At 43.2% G+C, this 25,101-nt stretch overlaps 1 protein-coding gene across 1 annotated transcript in view; it reads right to left on the reverse strand.

Annotated features, from left to right (window-relative positions):
* adgrl1a (adhesion G protein-coupled receptor L1a) overlaps positions 1 to 20,305 on the reverse strand; it is a gene marked incomplete at both ends in the record, with an annotated part of 80,173 nt that extends 59,868 nt beyond the window's left edge. The window contains one exon of the mRNA XM_080043274.1: positions 20,236 to 20,305. Within this exon, the coding sequence (XP_079899400.1) occupies positions 20,236 to 20,305 (70 nt within the window). The remainder of the gene's footprint in view (positions 1 to 20,235) is intronic.
* Positions 20,306 to 25,101: the final 4,796 nt, after the last annotated feature.

A 25,101-nucleotide genomic window follows, 5' to 3' on the forward strand; every position in this document is an offset into this window, starting at 1 on the left:
AGGAGTTCAGGTGTTGTATAATGTCCTCCAGGTTTTTCTTGTTGATCAGAAAAAACTCTGTCATGGCATCTGAATTAATTTTAAATGGGCACAGAGATAAAACATATCTTGAACCTGGTATTGATGCGGTAACAGCTTGTCTTATTTTATGAGTTGTCTCAGTAAGAAGGAGACAAATTCATTGCAGGCCCTGGTGGAAAATGTTCAGACGCTACTGACACAGGAGGGTTTGTTAGCCTGTCAACAGCAGCAAACAGGGCCCGAGCATTGTTGCTGTTTTTGGTGATGATGTCAGAGAAGAAAGATTGCCTTGCATTTCTTAGTTCTAGGTTAAAAGTGCGTAGTCTCTCTTTGAAGATGTCATAATGAACATTGAGATTTGTTTTTCGCCACCTGCGCTCTGCTTTACGGCACTCTCTTTTTTCAATTCTGACCTGAGGGGTATTTGTCCATGGAGACCTTTTTTACCAGAGATGATTTTCACCTTGGTGGGTGCAATACCATCGATAACATTTGTAATTTTTGGGTTGAAGTTACCTACAAGCTCATTAACTGAGATACAGGGGAGGAGCGGGGACAGAGAAAATGCCTGAATACATTTTCCACTGGTGTTTTTAGTAATATACCGTTATTTGATAACCTTAGTTTTTTCAGTTGTGTGCATAGATATTGTACTCCAAAAAAACAAACATGAATGGTCGGGGAGACCCACATCAGACACTGAAAGGTTTGAAATGTCCAGGGGCCGGTTTCCCAAAGCCTTCGTAGAGCCTTCTTAACGCTACGTCATTCGTAACCCCTACGTAGAGTTCCTACTTAACATTTCGCCTGTTTCCCGAAACGTTCTTTGCTACGAATCTCTTTCGTACGTCCTACGTTGGTAAGGTTGGTCTGGAGCGCCCTCAGAGCCTTCTTAGCTCTACCGTAGGGATGTTTCAGCTCTCATTTGTGTCATTTAACTAATGAATCTGACTGTATTTCATATCAAACGGACACAGCGATGACTGTATTAAATAACAAACGATAACTGTATATAGCGTACATATCACATTTAAAGTAAGCTATATATTTTAGCAGAATACCATTCACTCTGATTCACAAAGTGTTCAAACTATAAGTAGCCTACATAGTCATCTAACTGACTTGACAATCAGCATTAACTGATTGGATGCGATGTCCGTCAATATGAAAATAGGCTACTTTATACGTGATACACTGCAGCCTACAGTCGGATCGTTTTTATCAGTTTGATATTTAGCCTAATACAGTCATCGCTGTGTCCCTTTGATATGAAATACAGTCAGATGTATAAGTTTAATGACAAGTGAAGTCCCTGCGATCGCTGTGGCATCGCCAGAGATAGGCTTGGCTACTACAGACCCCCACATTTCCTTCCGTAAGCACCATGCGTAAAACGGACACGAGTGACATCCCTGTTGCGCATGGAACTGCCACAAGTCATTCATGAAGAAAATAATTGCTGGAAACAATCTTAATCTCCTCCGCTGTTTCTATATTTTTCTATAGCCTAGGCTACCTTTTTTTAAATCAGTAGGCCTATAGGCTATGGTAATACGTTCGACCAAGGTTAACACTAGAACCATCGCACTGTGTTCCACACACTGCGGAGCTGTCAGCTGAGCCGGCTCAGCTGACAGCTCCGCTGTGTGCGTCGGATTCTCCGCCTCAAAACATGTAAACGTGTGAAAAAATTAATGAATAATCAATTAAAACTTACCTTAAAATAAGTGTGCCATGTTACTGTTTATTGTATTTAGGATTTTAGCTCATTTGGACGCTGTTTGGGCCGTCTGTTTTTATTGATACAGGCCATTGGCGATATTCTACTTTCAGTTTCCTTACTGACCCACCACGAAACGTGATTATTGTTCTTAAATATACTTAGATTATAAAGCAAGAGGTGTTAAATAAATGTTTCGGCTTAGAAGGATTTCTAGTAATCTTTTATTCGCAAAGACTTGTCATGCAAGTCTTTGCGAATGAAATAAGCAGGAAATAAGCAGGAAATGGAAAATCGAACTCTGAGCAATCGATTTCAGCAGTGTACGTACGACGTATGGAGTGTTTCTCCTAAGAGACCGTTCGGGAACCACGACTACAGAGGTAAACAACTTTGGTAAGTCATAACGTAGGAGTCTTCGTAGCTCGCTAAGAGATGACGTTATCGGGAAACCGGCCCCAGGCCCTTTGAAATTAATAAGTCCAGGGTGTGACCTTTGTTATGTGTTGGCTGGTTTACACGTTGAGAGAGTCCAACATTTTCCAGTACATAGCACAGTTCTCTGTCCTCGGGTTTGTCAACGTGTATATTAAAATCCCCAACAATTAATAAACAGTCAAACTCCATACAGATTACACACAGCAGTCCAGCAAGGTCATCAAAAAAGTTTGCACAGTATTTTGGTGGCCTGTAGATATTAATAAAAATGGCTCGAGAGGCTGAATTTAACTTGAGAGCCACATATTCAAATGAAACAAAGTTTCCGTATGACATCTTTTTGCATTGTAGAGATTCATTAAATAAAATAGCAACTCCAGCACCTTTCCTATGAACTCTGGCCTCACTCATGAAAGTGAAGTTTGGGGGGGGGGGGGGGGGGGGGGTTTGACTCGATAAGAACAGCTGAGCTGTTGTCTGGGCCCAACCAAGTTTTAGTTAAAAACATAAAATCAAGATTGTGCTTAGTTATAAAATCATTAATAATTTTTTTTTTACCGGACAAAGATCTGATGTTTAACAAGGCCAAACTTAGTGTGTTTGAGTGCAAAGCATTGTCAGCCCAATTTACTTTAGCAGACTGTGGCTGAAGGGGAATGGGTACCAGGTTTGACAGGTTTGCAGTATTATTTATTTATTTATTTATTTATTATTCTTTCGGACAATTCCACACAATACACAATCTTCTCTTGCAAATATTCATACATCATACTTTGTGTTGTCCGAAGGGAGACGGAAGAAGCCAAAGGCTTATCAGGTCCCGCCCCCAATTAAAGTGACAAGTGTTTCTTGAACGTATTGTCGGGTTAGTCACATAAACAGCAACAGTATGGGGATGTGAAGTAACCAGAAATCTACATGGTGATGCCGGAGGTGGACAGTAGGGGGTGCTGGGGGAGCTAGTCACACAAACTGCAGTATGGGTCACTGGCGATGAAGGAAAGTAATCACTGACCGGTGTGTAGACTTGAGCTGTAATCGTGAGGGTTGGGGTCAGTCAATGGCGGGGAGCTGTGGCGATTGCATGGAAAATATTTCCAGAGAGTGCCCGAGAGCCGCGGAAACTAGGGTGGATACCATCTCTGCCGAAAATGGAGGCTCGCTCCCAGAAGAGATTAAAATTGTCGATAAAAGTAAAGTTGTGTGATGGGCAGACCGATTGCAGCCATGTGTGTAGGGAGAGCAGGTGAGTGAAACGACCGACCGATTCCCCGGTGCAACACGGGAATGGGGCCTGAAATAAAGATGGACTTTCCACAGTTTTTAAGATCGGTGAAAAGACGCGTAAAATCCTGCTTTAGGACCTCAGACTGCTGCATTGCCGTGTCATTGGAGCCGCAGTGGATAACGATATCCTTAACGTGTGGATGTTTGCTGAGGACGGAAGGAATTTCGCGCAACACGTCGGCTACTTTAGCACTTGGCATACAGTGAGTTACAGCAGATTGTGATTTAAAGGCCAGGACACACCAGCCCGATAATAGCCATCGGAGAGTCTGGAAGTGGCGGGGACACGAATCTGTTTGGTGTGTGCCGTGACGTCGGTCGTCGTAGATGTCGTCGGGCTTCTTTTGAGACGATTGAACATGTTCAATCGGCGGCGGGCAGTCTTTCAGTTGGAGCAATTTGATTGGTGAAGGGCTAGCGAATCAGTGAAGCCCGGAAGTGAGGCAGGTAGCACAAACAGCTAACAACAGTTAGCCATTGTTTAAATGTGTATGTTTGTTTCGTTCAGCGAGTACTCACATGGATCAACCCTTGTTGACTGCTCGACACCATGCTCGACACTCTCTGCTAAAAATTGTGCTCTTTATGGTCTATAAATATAAATATGTATTTCTATCTATGTTTATGGTCTAGAGAGCTGCCCATAATTTCCGGCTTCCGTATTTGTTTGGGCCACAATACAGATTAGCGCTGCCTGCTGTTATGGAGACATTACGTCCCGCGCAAGCGCAGAGCGTACGGAAAGTCAGTAGTCGGCTCGGTGTGTTCTTGGCACTTTTTTGGCCGTGATGGGCAGACTGGAGCTGCCTGAAACGGCAGACTCCATTTTCGGGTAGTCGGACTGGTGTGTCCTGGCCTTAATATGCCTTACAATGGAATCACCGATGATCAGCGAGGTTGGGAATTTCTCTTGGTACCTGCGTTGAGGAAGCGCTGACACACCCCCGTGAGCTGCGTGTTGGCTGGCTGCCGGGGAACTGCGAGCGTTGTAGCCGGCAGGTGGTAGAGGAGGGACAGCCTCACTCGATCCTTGGATGGTCGTCAGGTTGACTGGACAGCTGGGCTGCTCCACCGGGGTTGATGCGACCCGATGGTGGACGTGTTCGCTGGCTGCTGCTGCCCTGCGAAGCGGGGTGTTCCACTGCAAGCTCTGGAGGAGGGACAGCCGCCGTCGCTCGGTTACCGATCAAGTTGACTGGACAGCTGGGCTGCGTGGACGGGCCAGGGAGCACGGGAGAACGCCGAGACCGTGGTTTCGAAGAGGAGGTGGAGTAGGAGCCGGTCAGCAGAGGGGAATCCTGTGTATCCAGTGAGACGAAGCGGTTGGAGAGCTGTAGTTCATGCGGAGGCAACGGTTGCGGGGGTGTCACCCCTCTGCGATTCTTCCGAGGCACGGACCATGGCTCTTGATTGAGAGTGGAGCTGTGTATTCTTGGATTAGGAGTAAAGGTGATTTTACCCGGTATCTGTGGTTTAGCCCCCTGTTGTAACCAGCCTTCATCCACTGGCAATTGTTCGACCGGAACGGTGGAGTCCAGCTCCGCTTCAACTGCGACTGAATGAGCTGCACCTATCGTGACCAGGGAATCCATGTGTAGTTCTTCTTCCCTGAGCCGTTAAAGGTTGGAGATCCATTCTTCCAGTGTGGATATAGTTTGGGACAGGTGAAGGCAGCGATCACAAAAAGGATGGAGAGGTGAGTGGAGGCATGCTGAAAGCAATAGCCCGGCGTTATCTTTAGTGAAATACTTCAAATCCGAGGGTACGATTGTGACAAGATTTTACCCTGTTGAAGTATAAAGTGTTATCATCCAGTACCATTAAATGTATCCAGGAGCCTTGGCTAGAAATTGGGTTGAGAAATCAAAATCTGAGGCTGTTCTCAAGCGTACAAACAAAACGCTGCCGTCTCCACTGGAAGTGGGCTAAGGTGATGGGCAAAAGGAGAAGGAGGTGAAGATAAGATGGGGAGGTGGAAAATGGAAGTGGCAGGGGAAGGACATCACAAACAGGAGTAGCTGAGGTGTTAGAGGACCCAAAGCAGAGAAATTGTATTGAAATAAATAGGGATGGGAATCGAGACCCGGTTCCGCTTCAGAACCGGTGCCGAGTCAACCAATTCCTTGGAATCGTTAACATGCCTGCTTAAAAATTCCTCTTATCGTTTCCGCTCGTTGCAATACGTCATGACTTGACACTCACGCTTGTTGTTTTGGTTCAGAACGCAGCAAACATGGCGTTGAGACAGAATCTCTCTAAATGTTGGTTGTTTTCAAATTGAAAAGACGACAATACGGCCACTTGCAACAATTGTAAAGTTTCCATTTTGTCAAATGACACGGGCACAAGCACGAGCGCAAGCGAGCAGATGGCGATCGTGACGGTTAAACGTTTAAATGTCCGCTGCCTGTCTAGTCGACACGAAAATTTCCCATTGGACTTGTACATACAATGTGTGAGAATTAACGTGTGTAGGCATATGTGTGGGCTAATAAAAGAGGGAGAGAGATAAAAAGGTGAGAGCAGCATAAAGCAAAGCAAAAAGGTTTTCTTGACCGCTGCCTTAAGCGTTTAATCATGTTCATCAGCTGGTTTGTTTCTTTTTCCTCCCGTCAGCTGTTATAGTGCTGCCTTTACGCACGGCGGGTGGAGACGAACCCACAACAATAAACGGCGGAACTCGGCGGTTATAAGGAAACAATAGTCTACACCAGTGTTACTTCATTGCGCGGCTCGCCAAGCTTCTCTTGGCAGCTCGCATGGCAGTAAAAAAAATACTGTGATATGATCATGCAGTTAATACAGATATTTCATAAAACCATTAAAAATATGCAGATCTATAACATTAAACCTGTTAAACTAACGTGGCTGCTCTCTTACAAATACTTATTAAAATAATAAGTCAACAGCGGCATTGCAAGGTGGAAATACAGACTAGAAAATATATTTAAACTTGCTCAGCTCTACGCAGACTGACAGCGGGGTTGCCAGATTTTCGGTTTTCATGCATTACAAGGGAGAACGTGCTCTTGGATGGATTGGGCTACTGTGGGCAAAAAAATAAAAACTCACGGCCAATAAAAATATGTTATCACAAGCATGCTCACAAATATGGAGTAGGGGAGAACGGGGTAATCTGAGCCACTTTTTACATTTGCTCCCCTCTAAGCGAGCTAAAATGATGTATCACTCAAATTTACACATTTCCCATTAATTCAGGATGTTTCCTAGAAATGGGCATTAGCAGAATTTTTTCAAGACAAAGGGCAGTGAAAATATGATTGTTTTAAAAAAAGTTGTCATGTGGCTCACTTTACCCCAGCTGTGGGGTAAACTGAGACAGACCAGAAAAATCAAGGGGGTAAAGTGAACCAGCTGGGGTTAAACTGATCCACTTACTTTTTCCACTCTGAAACTACCATAACAACACATATTGTAACAGTTAGAATCCTGAAAGCTAGCCACACATTCCAGAACTAATGTTGGACTAGTAAAACAATGATGGGGTTTGGTCAATTAAATGGTCAATTAAGCAAAGCAAATTTTCTAAACACTTGAAAGTAACTCTGAACAAAATCCAATACAACATATTATAATTCAAAAGGTTTTAATAAAATTCAAATTAAAGATAGAACCAGTTAGATTAAAACACAGTATGGGGGTCAGAACACAGGACCCTTAGAGCCAGCTTGTGTCTGGGGGTCAAAGCATAGGAAAATCAGAACCAGCGAGAACAGCCTGGGACTCAGAACACAGGAGAAGACCCAACTGGATTATAACATCAGCCTGTCATACTCTACAACTAGGCCTACTCTACATTCCAGCCCTGACGGTTACAGGGAAAGATGAGAAGGTGATCTTTCCGTGTGGTTGCCCCAGGTCGTCTTCCTGGTGTATTTCCTTGGCATGATGGCTTTTCTACAATGTGTATGATATTAAAATAAAACACATGTTATGTAATATTACATTAAAATATGTTTAAGACTAAACTTAACTTGTGCCTCATGGTGGGGGAAAGTGAGACAGTGTCTCACTTTCCCCCACAGCATTTGGCTCACTTTCCCCCACCACCACAATTTGAGAAAAAACTAACTCTCTCAGCATTTCAGGCTAATCTTTAGCTAATATCATCACATGGTTTTTATATGTTGGTAGTTCATCAACACATATGATAGAAGTTTTTCTACGTGAATACATTTGCTTTGGCACAACAGTTGATTAAGTTGACAGCAAGAAAATTTACTTTTACATGCAAAATACCTATTTTGGTGAAAAAAACATGCTTACCACAGCACCATGAGGTCCTCTATTTCAGGGCCAAGGGGAAATGAGAGGGGCTTGAAAACATATATCTCACATGACCACAAATGTTTTCCGTTGCCTAGATACAGGGGGTGGCTCACATTACCCGATGCCTCAGATTCCCCCGTTCTCCCCTATATTAAATAATTTGCAAAAAAATAGATCTATAGCTAAATTGGACATTTAAATTGGAGGATATTAACAACCTGGCAACCATACGCACGGTACCGCAACAACGCTAGCTTGGATGCGATTTCAACATTTCATGCTGTCTATTTAAAGGCTCTGGCAACCCACAGACATAAATATATGACATTAATGTTGGGTTTCTCTATAAGCTGTTTACAGTCATCCAATTAAAAATTTATTTTCATAAATATTATAACATTTAGTCTAAAAAACTGCTTTTTTGCTGTCTAGAACATTTTGCAGGGTGGTGTGGGCGTGGCCAACAACGTTCTGTAAGGGAACGTTCTCTCACTCACGGTGCTGAGCAGGTTTAGCCCAGTTCAGACAAAAGATTCACCACACAACGAGACGCAAACTAGAAAATGCTGCACATGCTCACAACGAGCCTGACTGGCAATTCACACTGCTGCACGGGCTGCGACGGTAGCTGGTTTCCCTAGCAACGCTGAATGCTTTGGCACAGCTGAGAGCGCAAGCTCAACATCACTTGCAGAAAGTAACTTATTATTATTAGGCCTATATAGGTTTGCAATTAGTTGTAGGATATTTTTTCCCACTACAACCGCAACCTGTTTAATTGAAACAGGTGTCAGTGTCACAATGAAAATATATAAAAATATATCTGTCTCATATTTATTGTTATATCTTATTAATTTATTTCCCATTTAACTTGCAAAAAAATCTGCTATCTATTTTAGACATATGCATTTTTAAATGTTTTTGAGGATAGGAGTGGGAATAAGAGAGAGAGAGAGAGAAAACGGAGTCGGATTATGTTTCTCATCACGTGAGCTGATGCGATATGCGGTTTGAATTAAGAGCACAAGGAGTACAATATAAAAAAAGACAATCAAATGAGTTCAAACCAGCCGGCCAGTTGGATCCTAAGCATGCAGGCTAACGTTGTGTAGACGATCAACAGTGTGGAGACCCGCTGTTGAAGTAGCCTACGCTACAGGCAGCCACAGAAACATATTCTCAGAAGGGAGTGCTGACAAAAAAAAACTCTGCCTGCACTTCAATAAAAACTCGCTACATTGATAAAAAAAAATGCATCAACAATGCAGTATTGTTACATGCAGCAGTGACACATGCCGTATTGGGCCGATTATAAAACGGGGTTTCCCCCTGGGAATATGTCGTAAAAAGTCGTGTCGTTTTATATTCGGTGTCTAATATTCAGCGTCCAGTTATGGACTGACCGTTACCAGAGCGATCATCAGCTGGGCTTGTGTCCAACTTGTGTTTATTTATTTATTTTCGGGTGGAGCACGAGCTGCGCACTCAGATGCGGCCGGACAGAGGTGTGTGCGCTTGGATAGAGAACGAAGTGACGAGAGGAAAAAGAGGCACGGGAAATGGCCAAAGATCTCCACATCCCCAGCACTGAATTCAAAGCCTTGACTTTTTTTTTTGTTGCGAGTCGACGTGTCAGAGGCATGAATCGGCGCAGCGATCGACAGTGGATTTTCTGCGCAATTTGGAGACGTGTCTCTCAGGTCTCGGGACACAATCGGATCGTGAAAGCCTGTCCCCTCTACAACATTAACGTTCAGGAATCCCCGGTGATCATTTAGTCTTAAACCACATAGTTTTTCTGCACGGCGGCTCGGCGAGGTGTCACTGTGGACGTTACCATCACCGGGGTGCGCGCTGCTTCGCTCAGACGAGCCTGTGAGTGTAGGCTCAGGCGCAAAGAGACAGTCTGTATCTCTTGCGCGGCTCCAGAGATATTGTATATATTTGTTTTTAGAGCGTGTGACGTCCCAAGATAGAGACGTAAGCCAACGTTCGAATCAGAAATTTTCAAATGGCCGTCCCAATGCATTTTAGAACAGAGATCCTTCGCGTGACATCACAAGATATAGCTCGCTCTAAGCCAAGGCAACATTCGAATCAGGATTTTTCAAATGCTCGACCAACTGACATGACAGTAGCTTAGCGCGGGGCTAACAGATATTCCTAAGACCTTTCATATACATATTAGCACTGATTTTACCACCCAAATAACATAGTTACAAGGATTTAGTGGATTTGGGTTGCCAGGGCCTTTAACTGGTGTTATAAGGACTAAGATTGACTGAAAATTGATAGATTTCTAGTCATAACCAGTTGGGCACCAGGTGGACAGATACAAAGCTCCACAAACGAGGAAAATTAAGTGTTTTGGCCAAACTGCATATTGTATGTTCACTTTGATCAGGCAGGGTTCCCAATGTCTCTGAATTATTCCAGAAAAATAATAGGCTGCTAAATAGCTCACATAGGACACAGTTGAATTAGCCTCTTAATTTTCCTCTCATAGTGCACCTGATTGATGCATTTACCTTTGAAAGGTAAACAAAAATGTATCAGAGGGGGTATTAGGGGAAGGTGGGGTGATTTGTGCATTTTGGAAGTTGCAAAACCCCTTGTTTCTAGAAAACCGTGGAAGAAATTGGAAATGTGACCACATATTTAAGAAGAGCCATCCATTTGACTCATCCTGTAAAGAAGGAAGACACAAGGAATAAGATATAAGCACATTTAAGCTCAAAAAACTGTGTTTTGCCTTTCAAAGTAAAATTTCCATGATCAAGGTTTTTTGATTATTGTGTCTGAACAATTATAGACACGTTTGAAAACATTTGACACATGTTTTAGTGCTTTGGTATGCTACACTTTGAGTCTATATAGTTAGCACAATGTCAACCCTAAATTGCTGCATCATGCCTATTATCCAAAATTCTGGGGATGGGGTGATTTGTGCGCAAGGGCCTGGGTGAGTTATAAGTAAGTAAGTAAGTAAAATGTATTTATAAAAGCACATTTATGACAGTTTGCACTGCCCAAAGTGCTGTACATAGTGCATTCAGTAGGTAAACAATGAAGGTAAAATAACAATAACCAAAATAAAAGACGTAAAGCCCATACATCCACATAAACACAGATAGTAGTGCAGAGGTAAGTAAGTAGTGCAGAGGTTAATGGGGAGGAAACACCAGGGTGTACATATGGGTTTTGAGCCTTGATTTAAAGGCAGAAATGTAGGTGGAATCACATTTGTCAGGTGGCAGTTGGTTCCACAAGCACGGAGCAACTAGTGCAAAGTACATTTCTGAGAGTTGTGCCAGTGGCATGGCTGTATACGCTGGTCACCAAAAGAAAGTGATTGTCTACAGTAGCTCAGAAGAGAGTGACATCTCAATTCCACTTAACGACACCACTGATGAGAGTTCAGATGGCCAGAAAGATGATGATGGTGACTTTGTCATTGTGACACAATGACGCACAAATCACCCCACTACGTGGGGTGATTTGTGCGACAAGACAACTTTTTTTCCGAAAGCTATATTTCTTAAACAGTTTATTCCAGATCCAAAGTTTGTATTGCCAGGGATGCACAACATCCTGAAATATATGTACATATTTGAGTTGGAGACATAACTGTCAAGGCCTCACTTTAAAATCACTTTGAGTAAAAAGTTGCACAAATCACCCCACCTTCCCCTATATGAACACACCCATTTTGATTGATAATATGTCATTCATAATTTTTTTTTACAAATATTTGAATAAAAAGTAGGATAATCATTTATTCTTCAATAGCTTCCATGTTATGTGACCCAGTGTCTCCAAATTATTCCAGATAATAGTACACAGTCACACAGTTCTTCATTTTCCTCCAAAAGTGCACCAGATTGATGCATTCTGGGTTAAAAAGTACCAAATTTTCTTCCGGGAGAGCATGCCCCCGGACCCCCCTATGGACTGGGTTCCCTATGTCTCACAAAATTCTGTGGGAAACACATATTAATTAGCAGGCGTGCTTATGTATGACTGGATTTATAAGTTTTGATACTCAGCGGTAAAAATGGCTCTCCTGTTGACTTTGTCCTGTCAGTGCGGCTCTCTTGAAAAAAATAGTGAATACCACTGGTCTACACTTAAGTTTAACAATAAACTTCATAAAGACACACTTCTTCTTCTTCGAGCCCGTTGCAATCTTCAGATGTTGTTCTGCCAGTATCTGGTGCAGGTGATGGGGTCGGTTCAGCCAGGTCCTGGGGGCTGCACTGGGGGGCGTGATCACACTGCAGTAGGTGGGACATTGTTTGTACTGCTCCACAGCTGCATCTGTCTTCTGGCTGGTAGCCCCATGCTTTCAGAAGTGACTTGCATCTCCCCTGCTCCACTCATAGCCTGTTGAGAGTCTTCCAGGTTGGCCATGGGAGGTTGTGCCCGCTGGCGAGGCATTCTGTTGGGGTGATTCCTCTCTCCATCCAGTCATGGGCTTGTGTGTAGAGCTGGTTCCATTCATCTTTCCAGATGTTGGTCCTTGCTGTTTCTTTGGTTGTCTGGAGAGGTGGGACTGTATGCAGGAAGCTGGCTCTGGATTTCAGTCGGGGTGGAGGTGCTGTGTGTCCGTGAAGGGGGTGCCTTGTGTCGGTCTCCTGTGCTCTCCGCTCATCTTGGGCGACGATGGATCGTCTGATGTGGGGGGGGGGGGGGGGCAATGCCAGTTAGGGCGTAGAGGCACGGGACAATGCCAGTTAGGGCGTAGAGGCACGGGACTGGCGTTGTCTTAATGCATCCAGTGATGATGCGGCAGGTGTCGTTGAGGGCTGTGTCAACAAGTGTGGTGTGGTGACTGCGGCTCCAGCTAGAGCACGCATATTCAGCTGTGGAGAAGCACAGGGCTAGGGCAGTCTGGACTCAGTCTGGCTGACCTTTTCAGCAGTTCTGTGAACATGGTATAGTTGTTTGGGTGTGGTGGAATGCCTGGGATGGAGTCTTCAGTCTCCTTTTGGAATGACATCCAGTTGGCCTTCCGCAGATTAAACCTTCTGCGGAAAGGGACGGTTGTTGCCTGGAGAACGGATCGGATGGTTATGGTGATTGGCCGGTGTTGCGTGTGGGGGATAGGGTCCAGGACCTCTTTCACAGCTCTGGATGATAGTTCGCTGCTCACACAAACAAGGTCTGGGTTGTATCCTCGTTTCCATCTGGCGCTGTGGAAAGATTTAGGCAGTTTGGCGTCGTGGATCAGGGTCAGGTGTTTCGACTCGAGCCAGGTTTCGACTTCCTCTCCATCTTGGTTGTTCACTGCGTAGCCCCACAATGTGCTATGGGCATTGAAGTCCCCAATGCTGATGTGGTATCTCCTCTTGCATCTGTCTGGCAGTTCAGAGTGGAGGAACGGACTTTTGGGGGGTTTATACACTGATGTGACAGAGACGTTTGGGAGGGAAACTGTGATGGTTTCCATATGCCCTTCGGTGGTGTGGGTGCAGACCTCTTCGATGGTGAGGTTTGGTCTGCTGCAGACAGCTGACCCATACTGTCTGTGTCGGATCTCGGCCACCAGCTTCATTCCAGGGATGGCTGGTCGGTGTTGTGCAGGGCCAATGTGGGTTTCCTGCATGCACACTATGTCAAAGCGTTTAGCCGCTATGGCCAGTATGTCTGCCTTACAACTGGAAAATCATTCAATATTGATTGATGCGATTGACAGTGCAGGCCCCAAGGGGGGCGAGTGTCTGTGGCGCTTCGGCATCGTCATCTTATTAGATTGCTCGGGTAGGTGTACAGATATTGGCCTGCTGATAGTAATAATCATATAGTAATATGAGATTGTACCAATCAGTGTTTCCCAGGCAGCACCACGGGGAGGTTTCTGTAATTGCAGCCCCATAAAGACAGACTTAAAATAACGATCTCTGCCCATACAAAAAGCACTGACTTGGATAACTTGATGGAGCAATCGATGTGCAAAAACCATCCGGCACATGTGTCTGATGACGGGCCGTTATATTAATAATAAACAGCGGGCGGGCTTGTAAAAAAGGAAGAGAGATGAAAAGGCGAGAGCCTTTTTCTTTTTCCTCCCGTCAGCTGTTCTAATGCACCCTTTACGCACGGTGGTTGAGACGAACCCTACACTAAAGTTAAACATGACACTTTGTAACTACACACTTAAAATAACGATCTCTGCCCATACAAAAAAAAGACTTGGATTACTTGAGGAGCGACCGATGTGCAAATGTGTCTGATGACGGGCCGTTATATTAATAATAAACAGCGCGCTGCACATTAGAAAAGCATGTACATAAAATATCTTGTATCCTTCCTGAGAGGGCATACATGATATTTTTTCTGCAAACAAATGGTTAATTTGCCAAAGTTGATAGTTGATCTTATCTTTACAGAATACTTCTTTGTATTTTTTATATCAGTGGAATTTTGTTTCAAGTTTAATGCAAATGAGCACAGTCAATATTCCAAAAGGCACAAGCTCTTCCTTGACTGTTTTCAGTCTGTGTTTTTAGTTTTTAGGGAACATAATGGCATTTGGGCTTAAAAAGGCAAACCTTTTTTTTGTCCGTACCAATTAATGTGAAAATTGACAATTTCCTAATCCCAAAGTAGCCTACTATTGATAATCTTTGCACAGACTAGACACACTTCTGATCAGATATTTAAGCAGGTTAATACAAATAAACAAATTTGTACTTATTTTCTCACACAATGAAAATCGATAAGAGCATCGATAAGGAATCGGATCGCAGAATCGGAATCGGAATCAGAATCGTTAAATTCTTATCAATTCCCATCCCTAGAAATAAAAGACGCGTGTTAAATGTGAGAGAAGTGAGAATCGCCTTCTTAACTACCGTTAATAAGATGGAGGCAATGAAAAGTTTGAAAAACACACACAATTCCAAATGATAAGCAATGATATTCACAAGCCCCTAGCTTAGCAACTAGAGTCAGAGAAGCCTGTGGGTGTCATCAGTATGGCGAAACAGAAGAAAACAAATCTAACAAATTCAAAGGTAATTTTCAGACAAATTGAGAACATTTACCCTTTTCCCTAAAAAACATAAATTAGCAGCTGATTCTTAGAGCCTTATTGTACAAAACACAAAGCCACTTCGAAATGTAAGTGTGTCTGTATAGTTCTGAATGTACAGCCTTTATAAGGAAACTGGCATGGTATGATTAACTGCTGAAATGAGTGAGAACTATACTTCCGAGGATGCTTCCCACATTGAGATCAACACATGATTCATAAGAAACAAAATAATCCAGCACAACCTTAACAGCAGCAGGTACAGCAGGTCAAAGCAATAAGGAAAGAGTGAGCCTGCCAAGTTCACTTTATTGCCTTGTTTGAATATAATTAGAATTGTGGTGTCAGCTGATTCCGGTTAGCTCATAGCATAGCACAACTGGACTGCTCTACCTGAAGTATGCTCAGTTTTAAGACCTTTGTGATATCTACACACGTGAGAAGTTTTGAGGTCAAGTAATACAATATGCTGTTCAGCAAAATATACAACAAGAAGCCAAGTGCACATGGCAAGGTGTTTGGTACTCCTGCTTTATTGCCTCCTCTTGACATATCCTTGCTACAAGCCTGTCAGATCATCAGTGTGTATGAATTAATGAGTAGGTCCTAGTTTTGAAATGATCATTTTAATATTATAGCATTGCTGGACTGAAAGTGTACTCTTTGTGCAAAAAAAATCCAAGATTGGATGTTGTTTTAGGTCAAGTATTTTTAAGGATGTTTACTCAGAATTTAAAATCTGGACTTGAGCAACACTTAGACTCCAAATCACTGTCAGCTCAGTCATAAAACTCTCAAAGGCATAGTGAATTCTTCATGTGGTCCTCCATGAAAAATAACTATCAACATCTGCATTAAAGCAAAATACTGCATTGAGATCAGTCCCCCTTCATACATTCTGTCTCCATCCAAGGACAGTTGAGAGGCTAACTCTGTTAAGAAGATGTGTGAAAACAGATAGTCCCCCCATCCTTAAAGTATAACTATTGTTCAGAGGAAAGGCACAGAAGAACAAAAAACGGAGAGAGTAGGGAAAGACGGATACACATATCTGCATGTGCCCTATAAAGGACCAGGGGCGTTTCCACACCACTGATTTCAGAGCAAAGGCTTAAATAGAAGGAAGATGAGAACATATTCCACCAGTCAGCTGCAGCTGATGCCCTGATATGAGTGGCACTGACACATTCTCACATTACTGTAAATGCTTACACATACACACCCATCTGGATATGTGAACAGATGTAAGCACACAAACCTATGGACATATCTGCACACACACATATACAGTTTGCACATTATTGAAAAATCACACATCTCACACACATTACAGATCGAAAGGGGCGACGAGTAGCCTAATAATGGTCTAGCTGCCGCCACTGGTACTGTACGCTTGACACACACACACACACACACACCAATGCTTTCGCTGTGCAAAATGAAATGCTATGTGTCAGGGCTTCATCATGTACGGCACAGCTGCCTGCAATGTCTGCCACATTAAGCAAGCCTAATGGGCTTTCAGAGCTACAACACTGCATATGAAGGCTTGTACATTCTCCAGCATTCTGTGGAATCAGCAGGACATTCTGTTTGTCAGGCTACGCATGTCTCTTTGTCAAGGAGCCTGGCGGGATGGGAGGGTGGCCGGGTTTTGTATATACCGCTGAGAACATGACTGTACCTGCCGTTAGTACGAGTTTGCATTCACGGATAGATGATATTGTTTCTATTTCACACAGTCGGCGCATTTCAAGGACATTGACCCTGCGTTCCAATCCCCATACTTCCCTACTATTCAGTATGCCAGAAAAAAGATGTAGGATATCCCAATACATGCACGTCAATGGTAGTATGCTGAAAATACATAAATGCCCCACTAACTAACTCCAATTGCAGTTTGGGGTATTCATCTTTATTCTTGACATTTCTCGACATAATTAAAAAAAAAACTTCCTTATCTGATTTTTATTTCTCTTATGTGGCCCTAAAACTCTCCTGTACTTTAGTATGTAGTATAGTAATAAGAAAGAGTATGTGATTTGGAACACAGAATAACAGTGATTTAACAAGTTAGATATTCATAGGTGAGTGAGAAGTGAGATGGAAGGAAGAGTATGTGTACACAGTTCATCCTGGAACCATTTGGGTTAAAGAGCTGATTGGTAGAATAAATGAGGAGACTTTGGGCTAAATATAAGAATGTGCAGTCAGGAGTAGAGTGAGGTTAAAGCATGGCAGATTAGTGGAGACACGGAGGAGGAGCCGGGGCACACATTAGTCTGTGAAGCCATGTGTGATGATCCTGCAGTTTTCCAAATGAGCTCTGATTAGCCTCCAAGTGATGCTAGCAGCTCGCTGTATGGAGACCCTGCCCTCTTCCTCTATATTCTTCCTCCTTTTTCTTCTATTTTAGCCAAACTTTCAGCGGGCAGGATTACGAGCACCAAAAGGGCGTAGGCTTGCATGAGCATGTGGGTGTGCATTGCGTGTGTCTACGTGCCTGATTTCATTATAAAATAGGTTCTTTAATTTGACAAACCAAATGGTGTGCCTGTGCTTTGGGGCTGAATACACATACCAGTCAATTGATTATTAATGCATTATTAATACTCCCCAAGTGCCAGGACACACAGATAGTTGGAGGCTTATTTTCACACAAACACACACACACACCTACAGACACACACACACACACACACACACACACACACACACACACACACACACACACACACACACAGCAGCCAGAGGCCAAATTTGTCCGACAGAACAGAACGTACGTTATACAAATCCCAATGTTCCCGAAGCAGACAAATTAAGAAAGGAAAAAACACAACAGCTCTTACTCAAATTAGAAGTGCACCTGGCCAATCAGAGCTTACACAGAGGGGTTGCTAAAACCAACGCTGACACAGGCATACACCGACACATTTTAGTTTTACCCTTCCTCCCCTGCATGGCTTCTTCAACTCCTCCTGCTTCATCACTAACCCCTCCCATTGTCTCTCTGCTTGCCCTGGTCCAGGCTGTCCATCACCCAGCGGCCGGTTGGCACAGACACTGACTGAGAGCGTACAGCAGATGGTGTGCTGCTGTCTGTGTGGCAGGCCATAGCAGGACATCCCCTCCCTCTCCCCTTATCGCTCCTCTGCCTCGCCCTGCAATCCCTGATCCTTTGCTCCTGCACATCTTCCAACACGCACGCACGCACACACACACACACACACACAAACACACACACACACACACACACTCACACACACACACACACACACACACACACACACACACACACACACACACACACACACACACACACAAACCCTTGAGCATCACTTCATCCCAAACAGGTCACCGGCTGCCAGGCTCACAGCAGCTCGCACACACCCAAACACACACCAACACAGAATGAAATATCTTATGGTACATGGCACATTCAAGGATGTCACACCTATGGCACCATTACATGCACAGATTGCTCTTATATTCTTGCTATGCTCCAACCAATCAAGATGACAAGAAATGTTATTGACATTCACACTTTTCACCATGCTCTCTCTCTCTCTCTCTCTCTCTCTCCCTCTCTTTTCACCATGCTCTCTCTCTCTCTCTCTCCCTCTCTTTTCACCATGTCTCTCTGCACACAGACTCGGTCTTCCTTCTAGAGCCAGTTTGGTTATTCAAGTGCAGCCTACTGCCCTGGTCAGCAAGTCGATATACTTACAACCTCCATCACGTCGCGAACATATAAATATTACATCCTCATTTGCAATAACCTGGGGCCTGTTTCAGGTAGCTGGTTTTGAGGTAACCCAGAGTTTGTTCGCTCTGAGTTGGTGGAAACTCTGGGTTTTCTGTTTCAGGTAGCAGGTTCAGCGCAACCGAGAGTCAGTTACTGCGGCAACATACGCCGTGGGTCTAACCTGCTCGGGAGGTGGTTAGATCTACCCTGAGTTTGTTTTCACTTTACGCTGCAGCTCCGACTGAAGAAAGAGTGTCACTGTCACACGCGTCCCTGTACAGTTTGAAGCAAAATCAATGCATAGAAATCTCCATCGGGATGTTTTTATAATTTCCTGATGATTTTACGTTTGACCAATCATTTATCTGATCAGTAGCCTTGTTCTCAGCCCTCGGTCCGTTCATATAGGCGGCCACCTTACACATCGTGACATGCTCTACATTCAGATTAATAAACCTATTTGTATTGTATGCTTTTTAACGTCTGTGCCACTGAACAGATTTATGTCAGGTGGATTCATGTAACGGTGGGGCTGCACGCAATCGTTACTGTTCACTTGTGCGATCCTAAAGTCACAGACGAGCCTCGTTAAATAGCCTAATATGAATATAAAAATTGTATAATAATTTAAACTGTGATCACTTGAGGAAAATGGATCTGGTAATAAATCAATCAGGCTCTTCAATGGAAACTGTCACCTAATGTGTCTGTTTACTGCACAGTGGGCTATTAGGCTATAGCTTGCCAACATATTATACAGCGATAAAACACTGTCAGCAATGCTGTGCCGCGCCAGCTTAATACTTTACTGCTGATATGCGTAACTTTTTAAAATAGACTATGGCTTCCCATACGGAAGCGAAATTATTCTCTTTTTTTGGCATTTTTTATGCTTTATTGATAGTGTAGAGACAGAGTTGAAATGGGGCAGAGAGGGGAGTGACATGCAGAGAGCGACCGCGGGCTGGAATCGAACCCGGGTCCGCTGCTGGCCGAGGCCCATGGGGGGGACGCCCTACCAACTGAGCTAAGGGCGCCCCCTCGAAATGATTCTCTTGACAAAAAATGTTTGCTCTGTTTTTTTCTGTATTGATAGATTAGATCAGAGTTATGAGACAATATCCCCGTTAATTCTTCTCCATACCATAAGCTCATTCGTCATATTTTTAACTCTAGTGGGAGGAGTGGAGTTTTTTTTTTCTTTTCTTTTTTGAGAAGTGGAGAAGTGGGAGGATCAATCATTTGTTTCTTCTGTTTCCATGGTGAATCATGTTATCAGCGATCCATTGACTATGGCTTTTATGCACGCTCCACCCAGAGTGAACACGCTCAGAGTTGATTGACCCAACGCTGATCCACTGTTCTGAAACCCAAAACCCAGAGTTGCTCATCAACCCTGCGCTCTGAGTTGACCAACTCAGAGTGCAGGATTCAACTCAGAGTATGTCAAACCAGCTACCTGAAACAGGCCTCTGGTCAGGCCAGTGACAAGTGAAACCAAGATGCGCTTACTGTATGTGCAACATTTCAAACAGTCTCAGTAAAGCGCTTAAAGAATCATAAATATTGTTTATAACCTATAAATGAAAAGTGAAGGGCATACAGTATAAATACTGGACGCAGATAGACACGATGATAGTTATTTGTCTGATATTGTGGCCAAATAAAAAAAACAACACAATGTTTATATCTATTACACACCTTGTGACGATGGAGTAATATTGCTGAACGCCATAGCACAGGTGAAGATGATCCAGAGGGCCAGAGCCATGTTGGAGACCGAGCAGGGGGCAGGGCAAGGGGGAGGGGGGCTAGGGCGTGGAGGCGCCCAGCAGGCTAGGTGAGTTCCTCAGCTTACACCCTCCCTCACGCTGATCCTGTAGGCAAATAAGGGAAAGAACATGACAGAAAGGTTAGTGTCTCATAAACATTTGTATGTGACTGCATGTCCATAAAGAGAATTTATTGTACCATTGTGGTTTGCATTTTTATTTTTTTACTAGGTGTGTGCGGCATTTGAAATGACAGTGTAGACTCATTTATTGAAAATGTATCACTGGAATATGTGAAAGAATCTCTGCATACATTTGGTATGAACACAGGAGAGGAAAGGAGCTCCCCGTGTGGTGGTCAGGTAAAATGATCAGACAGCGAGGTTTGAGGCCATTTTGTGCATGATGGCATGGCAACAGCTGTTGCCACCACCAGCTCATCACTGTACAGGGTCTGAATGCTTGAATAAATCAGACATGCTACACATGTTTGGGGGCTGTTAACAGAGCTATATTTAACAAGTAAAAAACTACAAATAGACGTATTCTGTGTGTGTGTGTGTGTGTGTGTGTGTGTGTGTGTGTGTGTGTGTGTGTGTGTGTGTGTGTGTGTGTGTGTTTAGAGACACGCAAAGTGAGACGGTGAAAAGTGGTAACTCAGTCAGTAGTGCAGGGCATTTCATTTTGCCTAAAGACCTAAATCACAATGTGGGAACTTAAGATCTGATGTCTTTACAGTGGAAACTGTTTTGCCTAACCAGGAAGTGAAAGACAGAAAACAGTGAAGGTTGGATTGTTAGAGCTAATACTCCTCCTGCCGAGCTTGCAGATGAAACGGACGGATTGGACTGAGTCTCTTTGTATCTGTGTGTACGGATTGGGGTAGGATTTGATTGATCCTATACCAACTAATACAGTAGGAAGGCATAATATAAAAGATTAAGCATGCATGCACTCACACACAAAGGTTTAGCTATCATACGGTACTAAACAGTAGAGATAGACCGATTAATCGGTTCTACAGAGATAATCAGCATCCGCCAATATCTGCACTATAGAAAGACGATTAAAAAAATGATTAGTGTGGCTGCTGTAAGTAAGTAAGTAACATTCATTTATATAGCACTTATCAAAACACAATCACAAAGTGCTTTACAGAGCAGAGAAGGCAATAATACCAGAAGATAAAAAATAAATGCTCAAACAAAATAACCAAAGCAAGAAACATAATAACACATTAAGCACAGAGTCTGAGCTGTTTAACATGAGGAAGTAACAGTCAGGAGTGGAGTAATATAAGCGCTTTTTAATTTATCTGCAATATTTTGCTATGTAAATAATTATAAACAGCTGGACAGATATCCAGAAGTCCCTCATGACAATATGTTATAGAGCTAACACCAGAGAAGGCCAAATGATATAGAAAATACTGATTATTTATTTTCAAATATTTTTTCCATCTACGTGTATTTAATAAATGTTGATTTAAGTTCAACTTTGTTTCTAATTGTTAAGTACTATTAAATTGTTATATTTGATCAAAAAGTAGTTATGTTCTTCTTAAATAACAATGCTGTATTGACTTAATACAGTATGTCGGCCATCGACCGACAGTATGTGTTGACTTTTGACTGTCAACTCAACAAATGTATGTTACATTGACTACCCACAGATCATTGTAAACCTCAGTACATCTTTACAAAAGTCATAATCTGGGCTGAACTTTAAACCCCAATGCTAATCTTCTAAACTTTAACCCGAAGTATAAATCATTTTAAAATTATAAAATTGTCCCCTGCATCGTTGTTTGCTCGACAATACATACAACAAGATGCAGGCATGACCAAGCTCTCTTCGCCTGGCAGCCAAGATGGCAGATCCCCAGTGACTGGGTGGCTTCACCCCCTCTCCTCATCATCACTGATTTGGTTTCCTCTCTACCTCTCCAGCCCCTCCCCTCCCTGACCTTCTCTGATATTTACCCTCCTCCCCAGTGGCCATGCCGGCCCACAGCCACAGACCTGCCTGGGTGTCGCTCGCTCTGTGGATTGTTACCAGTACGACAGAGTGTTCCAGAAGGGGAGGAGGAACGGAAAAGAGGGGAAAGGCTGAAAGCAGTACACAGAGCACAAAGCACATCCGCAGCAGCTGTTTTTTTTACACCAGCGTTTATTTCCACACACACACACACGCACACACAAACTCACAACCTCCGCACTAGTGCAGCCTGCGCCTTAATTTGAGTTTGTTTGTGACCCTCTATGACCAGCAGCTGAGAGGAAAGGACATGCTCAGAGGGAGGGCAAGACATACAAAGAAAGAATAGAAAAGCAGTAAACAAATAGCGATAGACATGCTATGTGGTGCTGCTTCTCTCTCACAGCCTTTCCTCTCCCTGCCCACCCCAAAATCTCACTGTATTATTTATGGCCAAAGAGTGATCCCCCTGTGCAGTGACAAGCCTTTGTTTTTCCTCCAACTTTTATGGTTATAATAAGAGAAATCTGTCTCTTTCCTCTTGTTTCTCGTGACTGTGCTTCAGTCTGCGATTTTCAACAAAAGTTCTCCTGTGGTGTTAGAAGAAGAGTAGGGCCAGAGAAAGAGAGCAGGGAGAGAGGGAGGGAGGGAGGCGTGGCAGGTTGCAGATTGATGGGAGAGAAGAAGAGACAAGTACAGGGGGGAGAAATGTATTTTATTTTGTGACAATGAAAAAGCTGGCATTATCAACACTCCGTTTGCACGTGGTAGAAAGGGGGAACAGAAGTAAGAAGGATGTAGGGGTGAAGGACAAAAGGAGATGAACAATAACAAACAAACAAACGACAGAAGTATGAGTATCTGGGAACACCAGAAGCACTATCTTCACAGCACGTACACAAAAGACAGAGTGAGGGAAGAACATAGCTCAATCAGAACAGCAAAGGAATACCTAGGAAATAAGGGCAATGGAGGAAGTATTTCTTCTGCCATGCATGTGTGTCTGAGTCAGGCTGCCTGTGGGTGGAGGGAGGTTAGGAGTCTTTGGAGGGGTGTGAGATGGGTGTCTCCGGCTTTACCCTCTGCGTTCTCCCTACTTGGAGGATGTAATGCGCCGCAGGCCACAGGCTGACCTTTTGCACTGATCACATCCAGCATCATTATCATCACTGTTTCTCTTCTAATAGAGCATCATATCCCTAGGAAACGCCAGCTCACTCAATGGGAGAATGGCCAGCAATTTTCACTGCACTGGTGGAAAGGTGAAGAGGCCGAGCAGGAGAGAATGTGCGAGGCAGGGAGAAATGATGTATCAACACAAATACAGACACGCTACTGCTGTCTGTCTGAACCAAGCAGTGGTGGACTAACAATGAAGTACACACTGAAGTGCACATCTCTGTCATTTTGTCTGGAACGCTAGCCTCTGTCTCTTCATCTATTCATTTACAGGCTGCATTGATCCAAAGCAAATAACCTCATTATCCACTTCTATTGGATCATTACGATAATCACCACGATCATTAGAATGAGTTTGCTTTAGCAGACATGCTCATCAAGAACAGGGTGTCAAACATCTGTTACATATGGGGTAGGTGGGGGGTATTGTTTACAGTTTTTACCTAATGCTTAAACACTAAAAGTGGTTGCTATGCCCAAAGCATCACAACCTCTAACTTTGGTGACCATGCCCTAAACACAAGCACCAACCCTACAAACACCATATTTGATTTGCAATGTGTTTGAAATTCTCAAACACACTTCTGGCAAAACACTACACACAGTTTTTTACACAAGACACATTATTCAAAGAAATCTCCTGCAATCATTGGGAAAACATGTCTATTTAAAATACAAAACACAACCAAACTTGGAAAATCACACAAACTCACACACATGAAATATACAAAATAAAACTAATTGAATATCAATCAGTGTGAGCCTTAGCATTACACATAGACCTCAGGTGAGCTCAGCTTCTTTGTGAGACAGTAAGAGTCAGGGGAAGAGGACAAGAGAGAGCGGCAGGAGAACGAGGACAAAGAAGGCAACAGAAGGAGACAGGGTCACTATAGTGGACCATGTTATAGATCATGGCCTAACAACATATATAGGAGCCTTGGCAGAAAGTCCAGCCCAACAACACAATAGCTCCATAATGAGGTCCTTTAGACTGGACATCAGGAATATTTTCGCTGTTGCTTCTCAAAGGATGACATTGCATGTGATGTCGATGAGGCGATGTGGCCAGAAGCAAAAGGGAGGCCGTATCCAAAGGATTAATTATCCACCCGCCCCATTCCTTACAACACTGTTTTTTTTTATTTTACTGTAATAGTTTCAGAGTTTACAGTATAGTAGTGACACACTGAATTGCTTGTTGAACTGCATCCTACCTATTTGTTTTTTTGTTTGCCAAAACCATGACATTGCAAAATACACTTTTTTTTCATTTTTAATTTAATTTATTTATTTACGGCTCACGGCCATAGCACATGGCATGGAGCACATCAAATCAAATCATTACAAAACAAATCAATGGTGCACGGCAAGGACAAAAACAAAAACATTACTTACACAATGGCAGGACATTTCTAAGAAAAGCTCCTGTTTTAACAATAACCCCTGGGCTATTTGACCTTGAAAGCAAAATCAGTTTGTACATGGAAGGAAAATGAACATAATATTTTGGGAGGTATTTTTTTCTATAATGCATTACATTTAAATTCTCACGCTCAAAAAGTGCATGACTTATCACCAACACACTTGGAATCACAGAGGTTGCACAATCTTTCACTTCTTTCCAGCCCTTTGTATC

The sequence above is a fragment of the Ammodytes marinus genome, assembly GCF_949987685.1.
Source record: "Ammodytes marinus genome assembly, chromosome: 16".
Taxonomy (NCBI): Eukaryota; Metazoa; Chordata; class Actinopteri; order Uranoscopiformes; family Ammodytidae; genus Ammodytes; species Ammodytes marinus.